The 19,639-nt window shown below is 32.5% G+C and overlaps 1 protein-coding gene across 1 annotated transcript in view; it reads left to right on the plus strand.

Annotated features, from left to right (window-relative positions):
* The window catches only part of CDH2 (cadherin 2), a 253,206-nt gene that overhangs the window by 187,179 nt on the left and 46,388 nt on the right, over nt 1-19,639 (plus strand). The window contains exons 5-11 of the mRNA XM_051970303.1: nt 716-871; nt 1,755-1,899; nt 4,713-4,885; nt 10,092-10,229; nt 10,932-11,117; nt 16,614-16,867; nt 18,578-18,720. Of these exons, the coding sequence (XP_051826263.1) occupies nt 716-871; nt 1,755-1,899; nt 4,713-4,885; nt 10,092-10,229; nt 10,932-11,117; nt 16,614-16,867; nt 18,578-18,720 (1,195 nt within the window). The remainder of the gene's footprint in view (nt 1-715; nt 872-1,754; nt 1,900-4,712; nt 4,886-10,091; nt 10,230-10,931; nt 11,118-16,613; nt 16,868-18,577; nt 18,721-19,639) is intronic.

A 19,639-nucleotide genomic window follows, 5' to 3' on the forward strand; every position in this document is an offset into this window, starting at 1 on the left:
GAATGATGATGCTTGAAACATTATGGACAAATAGCTTCTTCCAAATCATTTAAAATCTTAAAATGAAGAAATGTAACACATTTCTGAGTTTAAAATATTACATTCAAGAAACCTCAAGGAAAGGAGGTGATACTTTTGAAAAATTATAAAGTTGTACTATTATTACATTTCTCCTAGGGTGGAATTTTCCCAGAAGTTAATACTGACCTAGTCTTCTTTATGAAAAGTGAGGAGGACCCGAGTTCAAATTTGGCCTCAGACACTTAACAGTCCCTAGCTGTGTGACCCTGGGCACCCAATTACCTTGGGGGTGGAGAAGGAAGAAAATTTTCATCTTCTTTCAAAACTTAACACTAGGATATAAAAGAGAACAAACATGAGTTTCAATGCGCTGGTTTGTTTTTATAGATGACTTCTCTGAAAATATGTGGGGGGAATAAAGGGGAGGAGGGAGGGAGGGAGGGAGGGAGGGAGGGAGGGAGGGAGGGAGGGAGGGAGAGAGAGAGAGAGAGAGAAAGAGAGAGAAAGAGGTGAGGAAGAAAGAGAAATAAGAAAGGGTATGAAGAATAAAGAGAGAAAGGCAAAGAAAGGGAACAAAAAAGGAAAAGAGAGTAATTTTATACCTGGAAAAGGACATGAGAGCTTGCATAATATACTTTTGATAATGAGCTCATTTCTCTTCTTGGTTTAATGTGATTGTTTTTTTGATCCCTAGATTAGATCTGATAGAGATAAAAATCTTTCACTGCGATACAGTGTGACTGGACCAGGAGCTGACCAACCTCCCACTGGTATCTTCATAATCAACCCTATCTCCGGTCAGCTGTCAGTGACAAAGCCTTTGGATCGGGAACAAATAGCACGTTTTCATGTAAGATATTCTGTGACCAATGACCAATAAATAGCCTATTTCACCTCTGTGTTGAATGGTGCATTGTAATTTTCACTGTTTTTTTTTTTTTTGCAAAGATTTGATTTTCAGAGTTGCAATACCCAACTATAATTATATTTATTAAATTTCACATGGGATGTAGTGTTGTATAGTGAATAAAGTTCTGGACTTGGTATTGGGAAAATCTGGGTTTTAAGACACTTCTGACACTAGTTCCTCTGGTATATACCTAAAATTTATTTCAACATGAGACAGGACCAAGAGTTGGTTTTAGAAAAAAGAGTATCTTAGTTCTCTTTATTTATTACTTGGGTGACCTTCGACTCGTCATTGTACTTCTCTTGTACTTCTCTTCAATCTCCTTTAGTTCCAAATTTATGATCTTATCTACCAAGTTGTTAACAGAGTTTAATTTGCCTTAAAAGAGGGAGTGCTAAGACCTGAACTCTCCTAGCCCAATGACATCACAAATGTCAGGTATATTTGTATATTGAATTCAACATTTTCTATATTTGAATAGCAAAATTCATGTTTTTTTTTTGAACAAAAGAAAGTTCCTAAGAGACTTAAAATATTTTTGTATGCCATAAAAATATTTACTCTCCAAATTGTCATTCTTGCTTACACTTTTTACATTACACAAAATATCTGATACGTTAAAAAAAAAAACTCATAGAATTCTAAGTTTAGTGTTATCCTTATTAAATTTGCTATATCAATTGGTGGGAAATGTTAATTTTTTTCTTTTTTTGCCATGGATTCACCCTATTTTCACAACATAAGAATTTGGTCTGTTCACTAGTTTTGTTTCTGTTTATTTCATTTTAAGTTTAGTGAAATTGTTTTCTGATTGTTCTTACAGCTGAGAGCACATGCAGTGGATATAAATGGAAACCAAGTAGAGAATCCCATTGACATTGTTATCAATGTCATTGATATGAATGATAATAGACCTGAATTCTTACACCAGGTTTGGAATGGAACAGTTCCTGAAGGATCAAAACCAGGTATCTGAAGATATAAATTTTCAGATTATCAAGAAATAATTGCTTGATTAAGAGTGGTTTATAAAGTGTTTTTAAGAGTCATAGGTGTCTAATTTTATTTTTTTCTATTTTGGATGCTTTGGGCACAGAAAGAGGTAATGGGGATGGGGGTAATATATGTATTAGAAAATAAACAAAAAAAGATGATTATAACTAGCCCACAATGATTTTTTCCTTCTCTGAATTCTGATAGCATCATTCATCATTCTTATAATATCATTCCTCTAGCATCAGCGAGTTACAAGAAACGGTAGAGGTTAATAATAACCTGCTCAAGGTGAGCTTCCACCATTACTCTTAAAATTATACTACACCATAAAGATGCCTAGATAGTATGTTATGTATTTGCTTTCTTGCTTACATAGTTGTTTCGTTAACAAGAGGCTGTTATTAAGTGTTCTTTGGGTGACCTCATCGGGTATTACTTTTGAATTCCCTAAAATAATTGATAATGAACTACAATCTTATCAGTCACTAATATGTTGATAAACTTGTTTGTACAATCTTTGAAAAAGATTTTAAATGTATCATATTTGTTACTTAACACACTCTATCATTGACAAATTGGATTTTTGTCTATTCTCCCTTAGCAAGAACAAGACTGATATTGACTTGTGTAATGCTTTAAAATTCAAAAAATATTTTCCTCATTTTGAAAGAAATCAAAATATTTAAGAAGAAATTAAATATTTAGTGACCTTAGAGAAAAGCTGATCCACTTCATATTGAGAATCAAGTATGTTTTTGGTTAGTTCTTTGTCATAGTCCAGTTTGTGGTCCTTTGTCTCTCTCTAAATAAAGTAGGCGTGTACAGAAAACTTGAAATAGAAGGGGAATATAAGAAGTTAGCTAGATAATTTTTCATAGTATAGTTTCATTATTTATTTGAATTGAGATATAGAAGAATATTGGATATTTCAGTTTTCAAATAAAAATAGAAACATTTCATAAGCAAACACAAAATTTTTGATGAAATGCTGTTTTAGATTTTCGGTATTGCTCCTCTGTTTTATTAGAGACAACTAGTGGGTGGAATGCCAGGCTTAAAGTCAAAAAGACATGTATTCAAATTAAGTCTTAGATACTTCCCCAGTTTCCTTAACTATAAAATGGGAACAAAACCATCACCTACCTCACAGGATTGTAATGAAGATAAAGTGTGCCCCAGTTTCCTTAACTATAAAATGGGAACAAAACCATCACCTACCTCACAGGATTGTAATGAAGATAAAGTGTGCCCCAGTTTCCTTAACTATAAAATGGGAACAAAACCATCACCTACCTCACAGGATTGTAATGATGATAAAGTGAGATATTTGCAAAGCACTTAGCATAGTGCATAACACACAATAGGTGCTTAATAAATACTTTTTCTTTTCTCCATTAATATGTGAAATCAAAGAGTTAACTATAATGGGATTATTTTAAAGTAGGTAAATAAGTTTAAAGCAACTAGTCTCTTGAAATTTATGTCTTTTAATAAAATGCTACTTCTACCTATTCATAAATGACATGAACTCTTCAATATTTTTTTTCTCTTATTAGTAATATGAAAAAAATATAAGTACATGAATGACCTACCAGTTCCTTCTGGAGTATTTTTATTTACTCATTCCTTCTTCCAATAACTACCCTCTTAGTCTTACTTTAAAAGAATTGTAACTTGTGACTCTTAAATCAAATTCTATTCTGAGTATTACTGCCTATGTCATCTGGTTGGGAGCTACTGACAATGATTCACTTCTTACTAATTAGGATGTGGTAAATTGGCAAAGTTCAACTATTGAAAAAAGAAAAAAAATCTGTGAGGTGTACTTGGAGTTTAAATAAAACTGCTATTTTCCTTTTCAAAAGGACTAAATTAATTTTTTAAAAATTAAGACAATCTTTAAAATATGAAGGTAAAATGGGGAAAAAATCATGATTTCTTTACATGTTCATATTTTAGGATGTTGTCTTGTTTACAAAAAAAAATCTAAATCATTATTTTTTAAAATTGTTGCATTGTTTTATTTGTACAGAGACAGAGACTTACAATACTAGATCTTATACACTTACTGTTTATTTTTTAAACAACTCTTTGACCCTGAGCAGTCAGTCTCTTAGAATTTGTTTCTTCACCTATAAAATGGGTAAAAAACTTAGACAATTAATTCATCTTAGACAACTAATTATAATACTTATAGTACAAATTCCTTAGGACTTAGTTTCCTCAATTGTAAAAGGAAATGGTTGCTCACAATCAGTGGTGTCAAATTCAAATAGAAACAGGGACCACTAAACCCTACAGAAGAAACCTTACGGGCTCATATTATCTACATTGTAACATAATTGTATGTTCTGTTGTATTTTTATGTATTTTGTGGAATTTTTCCCAATTTCATCTTAATCTGGTTTGGAGGAGTCCTGAGTTTGACATCTCTGGTTTAATGATCTCTAAAATCTTTTCCATTTCTGTATCTCTGATGAACAGACAATACATTTGGCCTATTTTTTTTTAAAGATTGTCTGAGAAAAGGTATGACTAGATAGAAACTTTTAAGAATGTTGCTATCGCATAAAGCAATTTCTCAAAGACAAATAAAGTTGTATTTTTTAAACTAATACAGCATTTTCTATTATGTGCCTGTTAGGGAGTCTAAAAAGTGTAAGTAATAGTAAAACTCAAGATTTATCAAAGGAAATGAATTGGTGTCCATGGCTTAAGACCATAGATTTTCTGCAATCCTAATTACTGGAATAAATGATTTCTGTGACATTTGGTCTGCCTTTAGGAACTTATGTGATGACAGTGACTGCAATTGATGCCGATGATCCAAATGCCCTCAATGGAATGCTGAGGTATAGAATCCTGTCCCAGGCTCCAAGCAGCTCTTCACCCAATATGTTTACAATCAACAATGAAACTGGAGATATTATCACAGTGGCAGCTGGACTGGATAGAGAAGTAAGTTCACACAATTTATTTTCTTAAACTTTTCTTTTTTTCACAGGAATTAAAATCTACTTTATCTAAATATTTGCCTTTTGATGAAGACATTATTTCTCTTCCATTCCAAAATAAAAATATTTAAATGACTAAAACTGTGTTAACCTGTAGATAATTTTATATTTAAATTGTATTTCTTACACTATTTTTAGTAATCTTTCCGTGCATCACATTTAAGTTTGTCATGTTTAGCTTTTTTGATAGGAGGTACAATGGTGAATTAAAATAAAAATGATAGTAAAATTTAAAATAGGAAGAAATTAGGGGCTATTTTTAGTATTTTAAGCATGTTTAAGATGAATTTTAAAGTCATTTCTTAATATTTTATGACAAAGTCAAGCATGCGAGTTTTTTACATCTGATTTATTTCAGAGAATAATAGCTACAGTATTGGAATTTGCTTCTTGACTTTAATAATAGATTTTGAAAACTACTGTTTTGCTAATCCCATTTAGTTGTGTTTTTCCTTTCCATTGTACAATTCATAGATTGTCAGAATTGTTAAAAGCAGAGGTATTTTTTCAGTTTTAATGGATGTTTTTGTGTGATCCTATAACCTTTTTGAAAATTATAACAATAGCTCTGTGTGTGTGTGTGTGTGTGTGTGTGTGTGTGTTTATATATGTTTATATATACACCAACTAGCCAGTTGTAGTACTCTCATTACACTGATAATTTTAAGCATACAAGTAAAATCCCATTTTTTTTCCATCTCTGGTAATGTGTTCATACTTGTTTGTTTGTTTTTTCTGTATAGAAGAGTCTTTTGCTTTTTCAACTAACCAAATTTTGTCCTTTTTTCAAAGTCCTGTTCTACTTTCAACACCTCCATTCTTTTTGTACTTTACCTCTTAAGCCCCCTTTTGACTTTGCTTTTTCTGATTTTTAATGTTTATTATTTGTATTATTTACTTTTTTTTTAACTTAAAGAATGATAAAAAGTAGAACACAAACCCAACTAGTACCTCTCTTTGAGGTCAAGATTATGTCTTATTCTTATTTTTGAACTTATACCTCACCTTCTAAAGAATCTTGCACAGTCTTGAGATTAAAGTGAGTACTTGTTAAATATTTGTTAAAACGAGTTATTAGCATTTCAATGAATAAAATACAAATACTATTAGTAAAGCTATTGTATAATTTAACAAAGTTGATTCAAAAATACTTTAGTATTATAGAGACTTGAATTATTGTAAAAATAAATTATCAATGTGTTAATTTATCAAAATGTCAGTGAATAAAAGATATGATAGATAAATCAGCTTTCTGTATGGCATGTATCACACAAAATCTCCTTAAAATAAACAGAATGGTTTATAATTGTTAAGAATTTCAAGAATTTGGATTTCATGGATTTTTAAAAAATTGATATAGTGACATTGATTTGAACTCTGAGTGAGATAAAACTTTACTATTTCAATTAGTTGTGTGTGTATAACACACACATACACATATACACATAAATGAGTCCTGGAGACATGAATAAAGCAATAAGAACCTATGAGAATTATAGTGTTCATTGCTAAACTAAGAGGCACATTTAGTGTAAGATATATGCCTGTTAAATTGTACCTATTAACATCAAAGTGCTGAAAACTCTTATTTGAAGAATATCTTTTAGTTAGAAATTGTTGAAATGCATTTAGATTTTTTAATATTCCTTGCCATTCTGTTATTCCAAATCAATGTTATTTCACCTCTTTTCTTATGAAAATACAATTTTAATATTGATAAATATAGACAGAATAACACTCTAAAAATCAGATTCTTAATTATTTTCTCTCAAATGGCAGCTAACAAGTTCAACCATTTATCTTATCTCACAAGTCTTAATATATTTTTGTTCTTCAGAACTCTAGTTCTGACATGTAGACAGACATAAGATTCTAGCTTCCTTTCATCACCAGATAATCTTATGATGAATGAGAATTTTAATGAAGAGAGATCCTTTGGAAGTCATGCAATCTAATGATGTCACTGTACAGATGAGGAAACTAAGGCCCAGGGATTATGAATATTGTGCTCAAGGACACAGAGTTAATCATGCAGCTAAGACTAAACCGAAATCTCCAAAGTATAAGTTCAGTGATCTTTATATACATTTCATTGCTTCATCATCAGTTAGTTCTAAAACTAGCAGTATGTTGGAAAGAAGAAGTAAGGATTAAAGGGAATCAAATTACGTGGTTTGGGGAATAGAAGGCTGCAGTGAGACTTTTATCACAGGGTGTTTGGTAACAAGTTATTACCAAAACCACAAAGGAGGTGAGACTGAAAAATTAAAGTTCTGGAGTTTGGCTGGGTATGAAAAGAATTTCTTGAAAGGAATGTTATGTTAAGGAAAGTTATAAATTCTTTTCTCATATTCTGATAATAAAACAAAATTCTCAACCATCTTTAAACACTTATGGTAATCCATATTGAAGACAAGGGGATAGATGAGTTGGTTGACTTCTTAAGACTTTTTTCCAGCCTCATGAAGATTCTTTGATTTATTTTTAAAGAAATCTGAATTTCCTTTCTCTCAAAAGCAATTTCGGCATAATTTCCCCAGGATACATAAAGTTAATAGATAGAATTATTAATGATTGAATATTTCCAGTAGTTTTATTTTATATTTCCAGAGAAAAATTTATGCTATAGCTTTCTCTAAACCTGATTTCAACAAGCTAAACATGATGAGAGAAGTTTCTCCTGTCCCTAAGAGCTCTGTAGATGCTGTCAACTAGAACTAAGTTTTTGAACAGCCATATGGCTTTATTTTTACTCTTGGTGATATAAAGATATCAGCCAGGCATCTATTTTTGCTATACTTAGAGCTGTGATAGCTTTCAAAATCAATTGCTGTCTCCCTAAATTATATAATTCGCTTTGAATTGCTAGTCTAGAATACAGTATTCAAGACCAATGGATAGATCCCTTGAAATAAAGACGTCTCTTAAACAATTTAAAGAAAGAGAAAATTTTCCAATAAATGAGGGTGTTCTAGAACCAACTCTAACTGGTTTTTCAAATCAATTGGCAAATTTTCAGTATAAGATTTTACCTTTGAAATTAATTGGCAAATATTACAGATCAAAACTTGGATGAACTGTTTTGTTGATGGTCTAGAAGAAAGTGATGGGGAGAAATGTTAATAATGCCACTTAAGCCTAAAAGTATATTGCACATACTTTTTCTTTAGAGAGCCAATTGTTAAACATTTGTTAGCATACCCCTGAAACAAACTAAAAAACTTGGGGGGGGGCTATATTTTTTTGTAAAGAAAGTGTCCTTATATAACTTACTAAACTGGATGTCAGAATTTAAAGCAACCTAAAATTCCAAGTGATTATTACCACTGATCTTAGTTCTCTCCAAATGAAAGAAAGAAAGAAAAGAAAGTTAACATTTTGTAATTAAAAAAAAGAATCCATTACCTTCAAAAATCCTTTATGAAGTATGTTTCCATCTAGCTAGAAGTTTGGACTTTTTAATGTTGTATTTTTTTTTAACACTTCATATATTTTCTTTTTTTTTTTTCTGAGAATTCTCTTCTGTTGCTGCAAATAACAGCTAACAAAAGTGACATTTCAAAGTCATAACAAATGCTTATCTTCATGGTTTTCAGCTGGGAGGCTGAACTGAATTCCCTGCAATAATCTTTCACTAACCATGAGAGCACTAAGCTGAAACGGCACTCTGGATTGGAAAAGGAAGCCGTTGAGAAATGTTTTAACCTACGTAAGCATTATAGTGAGATGTTACGGGTTAAGAAAAATGAAAGTGGCTCAGCCAGATGTATTCCTGTCTTACTTACATTAACAAAATGGGTATTTCCTTTCCTTTAAAAAATTTTTTTGAAGTAACACAGACTGACATTTGGGTGGGCAGATGATTTAAGAGTCTTGTCTGTGAGTTTTGAATCATTCTTTTCTTTTCCCTGCCCCGCCAATGACATCTAAAACCTGTACTGCATTTGGGTTTCTTCTTACAGAATTATAACTATACCTTGAGAACAGGACTCAATTTGACAAACGCATGAAGAAATAGGGTGCTAAAATTTGCAGTTTGAATTTATACTGGATGATAAAGGGAGTTATATTGTTGCAAATGCTTAGATATTATGAAAACGATGGTATTTCCTGTAGTTTTCTTCTTGCCAGTTTTGCTCTAGGGAATTTACATGTTTCAGCCTTACTTTTAGGAATAGTTAGAGAATTTTAGAACTGGCTAGGCAAATTTATGGATCTTTGAGACCTACCACCTTCTTTTTTACAGAGGCCCAAAGAGGTGAAATATTTCAAATGACTACTAAAAGATTAAGTCCTAGGTTTATCTCACTTATAATCTATTGCATTTTAAGTCACAGCATCTATACTACTTCATCTTCCTAACAGGAAGCTTTGTTAGATATGCCAGTGGCCTAACAGATTATATATCTTTAGGTTTCCCCTGAATATGTTGAAGCTCACTTCATTTCTATTTTTAAAATTTATTCTTAGATTCTTAAAATCAGACTACTTTTAACTTATGATTATTTGTATCCCTACCCAAATAACTCTTATCATTTATTCAGTAACTAAGAATAATTTCTCTGTGGTGGCACAGATAATAACAAGAAAGGGGAGCCACTAACTTGATTTTTACTCTTTTGAAGGCTATGTGACCTGTTTATAGCTGTAAGTAACATGAAGTGAAAAAGATTGAGAAGAACATTTGGTCCACCCCACATGTATCTACCCACTTTCCATACTTTCCTTTTTCTTCCTTACTTTGTGCCTCTTTGATTGTCTTCATTAGTGTTGTTAACTATATCAGGGACTTGAAACTGGTAGAAAAGAAACAAAATTGAAATAATTGGGTTTTTTTGGTTGCTCTTGGTTTTGGTAAATCTAAAACAGAAGGAAATCTCATGAAAGCAAAGGCAAAATGAAGTTTAGGATTATTTAGTCTTCACACAAGCACCATGATGCTTTCCTCCACATATATGCTGTACAACCAGGGATGGAGGTATATTTATAACAATACAAACACCACTTGAGGTATTTCAAGTATGGTTAACAAGAATAAATAAGGTCATAAACTCACTCTGTAAGACATATTTTCACTATATAAAATACCTGTTGCCATCTTGATGAATTAGTTTTATCTAACTTTTGTTGGCATCTTTATATGTTTTTAGAAAGTACAGCAGTATACCTTAATAATCCAAGCTACTGACATGGAAGGAAACCCAACATATGGTCTTTCAAATACAGCAACGGCTGTCATTACAGTCACAGATGTCAATGACAACCCTCCAGAGTTCACTGCTATGACTGTAAGTAGTTTGACTTTCAAAGAAGTTTTATGTTTGTGGAACCATTATTGAGAAACTTTGCTACATGTTGTAAATGCATTCCTTATATTTGGAATTGTCTTTTGCTCTGGAAGGAGTGATGTTTTTCTTCATCACCATGTCTTTAAATAATTGTTTAAAACATGAGTTTTTTTTTTTGATAGATTCTAGGTAAATTAGTTAAATACTCATGTAACAGTTCAGAAAAGGTGGTCTATCATATTTTGTCCCCAAATGAAACAAAATTTTTTCAAACAGAATTGATTCTCTGACTTTGATCAGACCCCACAGTTCTTCAGCTTATAATTGAAAATTATTTCTCCACTTTATCAACAGTGAAATTTGAAGGCCAGGATGCCTCCCTTACTGGTTAACTCCTCATTATTTAACACTCTGCTGGACCATTCTCTCTGAATTTAAATACTTAAATAGTCATACCATCACTGATTTTTAATGTAAGTTTAAATAAAGTCAATTAGGAAAGTAAATCAACCAATTAAAATGTCAACTTGTCTTTGGAAGTCAAGTATAAATTGCTAATTTTTATTATCTGCACTATGGGTCCCTACCAATAGTGTGGGTTATCAAGAATTGATTGTTCTGCAGAATTTGGGTGATATTTTACGTGTTGTCCTTCATTTATCTAGATCATTAATTTGTGACTAGAATTATTTCTTTTTGTAGTTCTATGGTGAAGTCCCTGAAAACAGAGTGGATGTTATTGTTGCAAATCTAACTGTGACAGATAAAGACCAACCCCATACACCTGCTTGGAATGCAGTTTATAGGATCACTGGGGGAGATCCCACAGGACGCTTTATAATTCAAACTGATCCAAATAGTAATGATGGCTTAGTAACAGTTGCAAAGGTAAGTACTAGTTTATTAAATTAACATAGTTATATAGTTTGTGTGTAAAGGCCACTTAGTAAAATGATTTAATTTTTCTTGAATCTTAAGGAATCTCACCTATCTTGAATTTCAAAGGATGTGTATGCACATATGCATGCACAAACACAAAATCTGTCAAATGATAGAATTACATTCTACAAAGAAATAACCATTTTCAGTATTGATCTCAGTGATTCTAAACCCTTATCTGCCATTGTTCAAATCCAATCTCTCTCGCTTACTCACTGACTATTCCCACTCAGTCCATTTTCCCCTGACTCCATTCCCTTCAGCCTTCCATTCTCATCTTTCCCAGCTCTTCTAATTGTTTTCTGGTATGTCTGTTTCATAGTTTACAAATTAAACTTTTTCCTTTATTATTCCTTTCCTCTTTCCATCTTCTTGTATTTAGTAAGACCTAGATCCCTCCTGTCTACCCATTTCAGGATTGGTTACACTTTCAGTTAAATCTTCAAACAATAGTCATGATGGGGGAATATTCTTTGCTCTCAATTGTTACTTCCAAGTTCTCTTTCTTTCACCATTATTCTCCTTTTTTGAAGTTTATTCAGTCTATATTTATCACCCAATCAAGATTCTTGTTGTCGTTGTCTATTTTCTCTTTCCTTATTCAGTGAATTCAGTGCTTGGCTCACTGTGCTCTCTCATTTCCAACTCCAGCTCTCATATAACATTTCAGCACACATAACAATATTCTCCCAATTTCCCTAATCTCTTTATTCTCCCCACTTACTCATTTCCTTGACTGACTTCTCCACTCTACCATAATTACACATGGACTTGATCATATGCTTTACCTTGACATCACCCAAGAATCTGCTGCATACACATTCATGAATTCTGAACTTATTTATCTAATCATAATCTTTTATTCTACCTCTCCCCTGTCTCACAACTCTCCAGAACTTGTTCTTCTTCCTCACCTGTTTTTTCAATCCCTCTACTCTTCATGTGTTCCCTAGGCCATCACTCCAGCTCTGATTATACTCTCTTCCCACAAATCACTGCTTTAATTTCTCACATGCTCCTGAATGAAACTGGAAAAATCTTAAAACCATGCTGAACAGGTTGTCTACAAATTTATGTTATGTAACCTTAACTAGCCTTCACTGCAACAAAGTAGTTTTTCTACCCCTCTCTAATTGACTCATTCTCTCAGTTACTACAGTGGTTTTTCTAAACTTTTATATTCCATCTTAAGCCTCCCACAATCTTCTCTATCCTCCTCTTAGATAAGAAACTTGCTTTATAATTCACTCAAAAAAGGAGATAATTGTGAAGATTTCCTTCCATTTCCCTGCTCTTCATCTCACATAACTCATATGCTTTTTGCCACTCCCTTTCCCTTCCATCTCATTTTTGAATGAAGGAGTAACCCTTCTTGCTAAGGTAAAGTCTTCTTCAATTACAGGTGATCCCAGATGGTCTATCTCCTAAAGATTGACCCCGATTTTATCATCCCTACTTTTTTACTAATTCCATTTATTCTGCTTACTATCCATGTTTCACTATTCCTACAAATATGCTTACATCTCCTATGTCTTCACTTTCTGCTAGCTATCATTCTATATCTCTCTCCTAAATTCTATGAAAAAATATGTTTATAATACATACTAACTTCCTACCTTTTCACTCTTTTTAACTCTCTCTTAATCTTGCTGCCAGTCTCTGGTGAAGCTCCTTTCTCCAAACTTTCTTAGGATCTCTTTAATTGTCAAAGGTAATGTTGTTTTTCTCTGTCCTTACCCTTCTTGGCTTCTCTTGCTAAATATTCATGACACTGCTCCCTCTTGATTCTCTTTTTATTTGTTTAACTACTTCTTATCTGTGTCCTTTGCTGGGTCTTGATCCATGTCATATCCATTAACTGTAGTTGTTGTTCAAGCTCTGTCCCAACAATCTCTTCTCTTTTTCCTATTTCTTAGGTGATCTAATCAGCTTCCAAAGTTTCATTTATTATCTTTGCAGATGGCTCTCAGATCTACTTGTTCAGCCTGATCTCCCCCCTCCAACTTTCTGTCTTAAACTGCTTGTCCTATGGTCCCATTCAACTTGTCTATTTTCAACAATTGGTCATAGATATTTCTACAATTGAACACATTATCTTTCCCTAAACATTCCTCTCCTCTTAACTCCCCTATGAATATCTAAGGTGTACCACCATCCTCCTAGTTATCCAGGCTTATAACTCCCCATATGCATATTTGTTGCTAAATCCTGTTAATTTTACTTTATAACATCTCTTCAAACATTCTTCTTTTCCCTTTCCTTGACACTGCTATCACTTTTGTACAGGCCATCACCACCACACACCTGGAGTATTTCAACAACCTTCCGATTGGTTTTCCTGTTTCTATCAGCTGTCAAATGAATCTTCTTTACACGCAGTTCTTATCATGTTACCCACCGTATTCAACAAACTCTTTCCCTTCATCCTTATGAATGAAATAACAAAATCCTCTTTTGGGCCTTTAAAGTTCTTCAAAACTTTAGTCCATTTCTATCTTTTTTAGCCTTCTTATACACTATACTCTCCTGCATGTAATCTGCAAAGTAGTGACATTTGTTTTATTGTTATTCCTCACACAAGCTTCTCCATCTTGTAGTTCTTAACATTTTCACTGACTGTTCCCTCATACCTGAAATGCTCCCCCTCCAAATTCCCTACCTCCTAGCTTTCCTGAAGTCTCAAATAATGTCTCACTTTCTGCAAAAAGCCTTTCCCAGTCTTTCTTAATCTTAGTGCTTTCCCTCTGAGATTATGCACAATTTATCCTGTATTTATTTCTTATATGGATAGCTTTGGTATATGTTATCTCTCTCATTAGAGTTTGAGTTCCTGAAATAAAGGGCCTGGTTTTTTTTTTTTTTTTTTTACTTTTCATTGTATTCTAGCATTTAGCATAGATCCTAACATGTCCTTGAAAGTTACCATGTGCTAGTTGATTGACTCAGTATTGTTGATGTGTATGCTCTTGGAAGACAGTTTTTCTTTATTCATTAGTTTTTGTTTTGTTTTGTTTTTGGAAGTAATCAGGGTTAAGTAATTTGCAGGGGGTTACATAGCAAAGAAGTATCTGAATATAGATTTGAACTTGGGTCTTCTTAACGTCTTCTTTTCACTGCACCACTTAATTACCCTAATTAGTTTTTCTTCAGCTGTGTTTTTGCCTATTTTTGTGTTCATTCATCTCTTCCTACCTGTCTGTGTGGTGAAAAATGAAATTTAAGATCAGTTTCAAAAACTTACAATCATTTTTCTGATACAGACTGCCTTCTTTAAAACAGAGCTTTATGCCTTCCTAAATAAAGTTGTTTAAACATCATTATATTTTGTGATTAACTTAAGGGATTTTTTCCATGCAAATTTTAAGTATATGATTTTCTCTTTTGCTGATTTGATAATCTAACCCTCATATAAAATGAGATAGTTATCTATAATTTGATTCAAAATGCAGTTAATAATTTGTCAAATTTCATGATTGTAAATAAATGTTAGACTTCTACCATTTTATGAGATAGTTATTCGGTATCTAATTATTACCTAATTATCTAATTATCATATTATTTCCTCCTGTTCTGGTTGAACATTTTCAGATTTCATTTTTCTTAATAATTTAAAAACTCTTGGGAATGATGTCTCAAACCCATGCCAAAATGGCTGGTTGTGTTGGACTTTTGGCATGTGATAAACAAGCTGTAGGATGTCATAGTAATTATTTTTATTGAGTGGGGAAATAGCTGTTTTTCAAAAAATAATTTGGACATAATATCACAGTTTTATAATTTTATTTTAAAGTCTTCAAAAATATAATTATTAGAATTCTTAATTGCCAACCAATTTAGTACTAAAGAGAAGAGGGACAGCTCTTTAACTGATGATAAATACAAAGATGTATAATTTAAAAGATTTTTAAAGTTCAGTCCCTTCTCTTTTGCCTTCTCATTGAGAGTATCCTCTTCTCTATGCTGCCCCCCCCCCTTTTCTTTAGCACTAAGGCCAGATAGTAAGTACATTCAAAAGCAAGTATTGCATTATGAAATATCAAAGATATAAAGTAAAAGAAAGTAAATTTCTTCCAATAAATATTTGAGTTCTCTACTCAGAAGTGCAAAAATTCTTAATACTCATAACATGAAATATTCATGATCTTACTTTTTACCTTATTTTTATGTCTTGAGTGAAATAATTAACCATTAGATGTTATCTGTGGGCCATATGATTGTGTAGATAGAGATGGGGCATTTGTCCTTATCTCTAACTCCTGTTGTGATAGTTGGCCATTTAGATTCCTTATCTTATCATTTCTTGATTATTTTTAGACTGTAAGTTATCTAGGTTAGGTTATCTAGGCTTCTTTTCATTATTCCATCTCATTGCTCATTTGTATCTTCAATAGAAGATAGTCAAGGGAAATAAAAAGAGGTAAAACTTGAATCATTTCATTTGACTACTTAACAACTTGTTTAATAGCCAACTTCACAGATTTGATTGAATGACTAAAATTAGGGTTTAAGATTGTCTGTGGATTTGATTTCTCTCAACTCATTTTCTATCATGACTACAAAAATTAACTGAATATCATTTATCCCACCAAATGCTTTTCCTTATTTTCTTTTTTTTTAGAAAAGTCATGAGGTGAAAGACTATTAGCCTAATAGTTAGAAAATCTGAATTTGAGCCTTGGCTCTAGCATCAACTGTAAGACTTTGACCAATATTTTACTGTTCCTTTATCTGAAAACTGTACCATTTGTACTCCCTGCCTCACCTAGGTATTGGTGAGGATCAAATGAAATATATAAAGGAAAAGAAATCGCTAAACCCTATGTTAAGACTTCTGTTGTAAGCCCTTATAAATAAGCCCTATTTACAATTGTTACAACATTTGATCCTTACAGCAACCCTGCAAGGTAGGTGCTATTCATTATCCCCAATTTATAGTGGAGGAAACTAAGGCAGATGGAAATTTATTAACTTGTCTAGGATTAAAGAGCTAGAAAGTGTATGAAGCTGGATTTGAATTCAGTTATTCCTGACTCCAAGCACAGCTCTCTATCCCCTGTACCACTTAGCTATCTCATATGTAAAATATTGGTACTTTTTACCTCTAAATGGCTAATATACATGCATACTGCTTTTTACATTTATCATTGTTGTGTTAAATAATTATATTTATGAATTCATATACAAGGGAGGGATTAGGATTTATAAATGAGAAAGATGTGGATGTTTTTGCTTTTTTTTTTTTTTCCCAACTAGGAAATTGCCTGAGAAATTGATTCCTGTATCTTTCATTGTTTGAGGTATCATCAGTAAATCATGTACAAAAGATAAAATACTTATACTTTCATGTTTTATAGATGACTATGATACAGCAATGAATTTCAAAATTAAAATATTTGTCCTCCATGCATATGCTTACTAATGGTGCTTTCCTTTCTCTTTTGCCAGCCAATTGACTTTGAGACAAATAGGATGTTTGTACTTACTGTAGCTGCAGAAAACCAAGTGCCGTTAGCGAAGGGCATTCAACACCCACCACAGTCAACAGCCACTGTGTCTGTTACAGTGATTGATGTAAATGAGAATCCTTATTTCACTCCAAATCCCAAACTCGTGCGCCATGAGGAGGGACTCCGTGCTGGTACCATGTTAACAACATTCACTGCTCAGGATCCAGATCGATACATGCAGCAAAATATTAGGTACAGGTTTTGTTTGGTTTTGGTTTTTAATCAATTCATATTTATTTTATCCATTTTTTTCACTCCTTATATGTGAAAACTTAGTACATAAAGTTTATTTTAAATGACAATTCAAATACTAATAAATTTTCAGTAGGAAAGACATCTTATGAATTAAGAGTTCTGTGTTTTCATTTGTGTTGATTCTTTTAGGAGTGATAAAGAGCAGGTTGGAACAAACACAAGTTTTCTTCTGACCCCAAAGTTCATAGCTCCTTGGAACTGTTTATATAAGCTTCTGCTTCTTTACATATTTTCACCTTTACCCCTTTTTCTTCTTTCTTTTTTTTTTAAATGGCTAAATTTAGTCCTAGTCCATGCTAAATAACATTAAAAAAGAAGTTTGTGGCAGGGTCTTAGGATTGGGAAACAAGGTAACTTAAGAAGCTTCCTCTCAATGAAAAAGGGAAAAAAAAAAAAACTCATTCTGTCAAAACCAGGATGTAAGAACTAATTATTTTTGAAGTGTTTGGGAAAATGGTTATTGAACTTAGAATGCTTATCACAAAAGAGATCCAGCTGCAACAAATTCCTAATTATCTGTCCTAATGAGCAGACACAAGGGTAAAGATAACAGTACCCTTGATGAATGGGATTCAAAGACCATTCCCCCCAAAAAGTTTTTTGAAATCTCACAAGCCACCATTTTATCTTTTTTGTTGTAAATTTCTCTAGTGGTTGTAAATTTCTTCCCAGGCTTAATCTTCACCAAGTATTACTATCAAGTGTATTCAATTCATTGTTTCCTCCTCATCTGCTCCCCCTATGCTCAAGTGAAGGTGATAATTAATAACTCAATAAATAGTATATATGTATATTTATATATATATATATAGAGAGAGAGAGAGGGAGAGGGAGAGGGAGAGGGAGAGGGAGAGGGAGAGGGAGGGAGGGAAAGAGGGGTTGGATTCATATTTCGTGTATTACATGATTTTTTCTCTATTTCTCCTCTCTGTTACATAACTGCCATTTTACTTTCTACCTAAATTGCCTTGTAATTATTTATTGCCTTAGAGAGAGTGTAAGCTCATAAAGGGCAGAGATTATTTCACTTTGGTCTTCCTATCTCTGGAACTCAGCCCAGTGCCTGACATACAGTAAACATTAAATAAGTGTTTATTGATTGTTCTTGACCTGACCCTAATAGTGTGAAAAATTCTAAGATATTTTTTGCCCTTTGGAGGATGGATGACTTATGAGAACAGAATTAAGACTAAAAATTCATACCATGAAACTTTATTGTGATTTGATATTATTGATAATAGAAGATGTGGTAAGTGACAGAGACTATTTTAGAGAGGGGTTCTACACAAATTTTCTTCTTCATAGGCCCTTAAGCCAATGGTAATTGCTTGATTTTTTTCTAGAATTTTCTCTCTACAACCTAGTAAGAATGAGTAAAAAAGATCATAAAACTTGGTCTGTCCAATTTATAATAGGGTATCCGTGTGGCTATTACATAAGAGGAACTTAACACTAGTCTTGCTGCTTCTGTCCTATAAAATAATGCATTCAGCAAACTGAAGTTACTATCATCTGTCACCCTTTGTCATTACTCTAGAAGGTTTTTCTCTATCAAACTTAACCTTATATTCATGAAATAGAAATAAAATATTTTTTTGTTTTAAAAAGATAATAAAGAACTAATCTTAGTATATTTTCACTTTGCAGATATACGAAATTATCAGATCCTGCCAATTGGCTAAAAATAGATCCTATTAATGGTCAAATAACCACAATAGCTGTTTTGGATAGAGAATCACCGAATGTGAAAAACAACATGTACAATGCTACTTTTCTAGCTTCTGACAATGGTAAATATTTTAGTATGTCTTCTAAAGTTTCCATTTTTTATATTAAGTAATATCACATTTATCCTGTGTCATCAGAGTATATATGACGTGGTTGAGATTTATGAGTATTTGAGATAAGGGAAAAACAGCTTTCTAGGTGATGGAATGCTCTATCTTGCCTAAAATATATTTCAGAATTATATGCCTTTTGAATTACAATATAAGTATGCACATAATCTGACCTTGATTTTTCATAGTCATAATTATGAACACATATATATGCTTGCCACATGCATACACATAGGCAACTAAGTGGTATAATAAATAAAGCACTTACCCTGGAGTCAGAAGAACCTGAATACAAATTTGGTCTCAGATTGAGTAACTGTGTGACTCTGGGCAGTATTAACTGTATTTGCCTCAGTTTCTTCTCTGAAAATGAACTGAATGGTAAACCCTCCAATAATTTTGCCATGAAAAATAGCAAAATTAAAGAGAGTCAGTCATGATTTAAATAGCTCAATAGCAGCAGCATATACATGCATATATTTAGATAGAGATAAAATATAGATATACACACATGTATATATACACACACATACAATGTATGTATGTGTACACATACTGTGTGTGTGTGTGTATGTGTGTGTATAGTCTGTATGTAGGTTTATGTATGTTTCTATGTACACACACATATTTTTATATATACAGTTATCCCTTCCACATTGTGACTTTGCCCAGTGTGGTTTTGATATACTGAAAGCTACAAACAGCTTGTGAAGACCAGCAGATTTTATAGAAAAGGTTTAGAAACTCAGGAATGCATAAGATATATGCATAATGTCAACATAGTTAATCTTTTAATATTGTAACTACCCCATAAAAGAAAAAAGAAAAAAATTCAATCTTCTCTAATACAAAGGAAGGACCAGAAAACTTT

This window comes from Antechinus flavipes, chromosome 1 (assembly GCF_016432865.1).
Source record: "Antechinus flavipes isolate AdamAnt ecotype Samford, QLD, Australia chromosome 1, AdamAnt_v2, whole genome shotgun sequence".
NCBI lineage: Eukaryota > Metazoa > Chordata > Mammalia > Dasyuromorphia > Dasyuridae > Antechinus > Antechinus flavipes.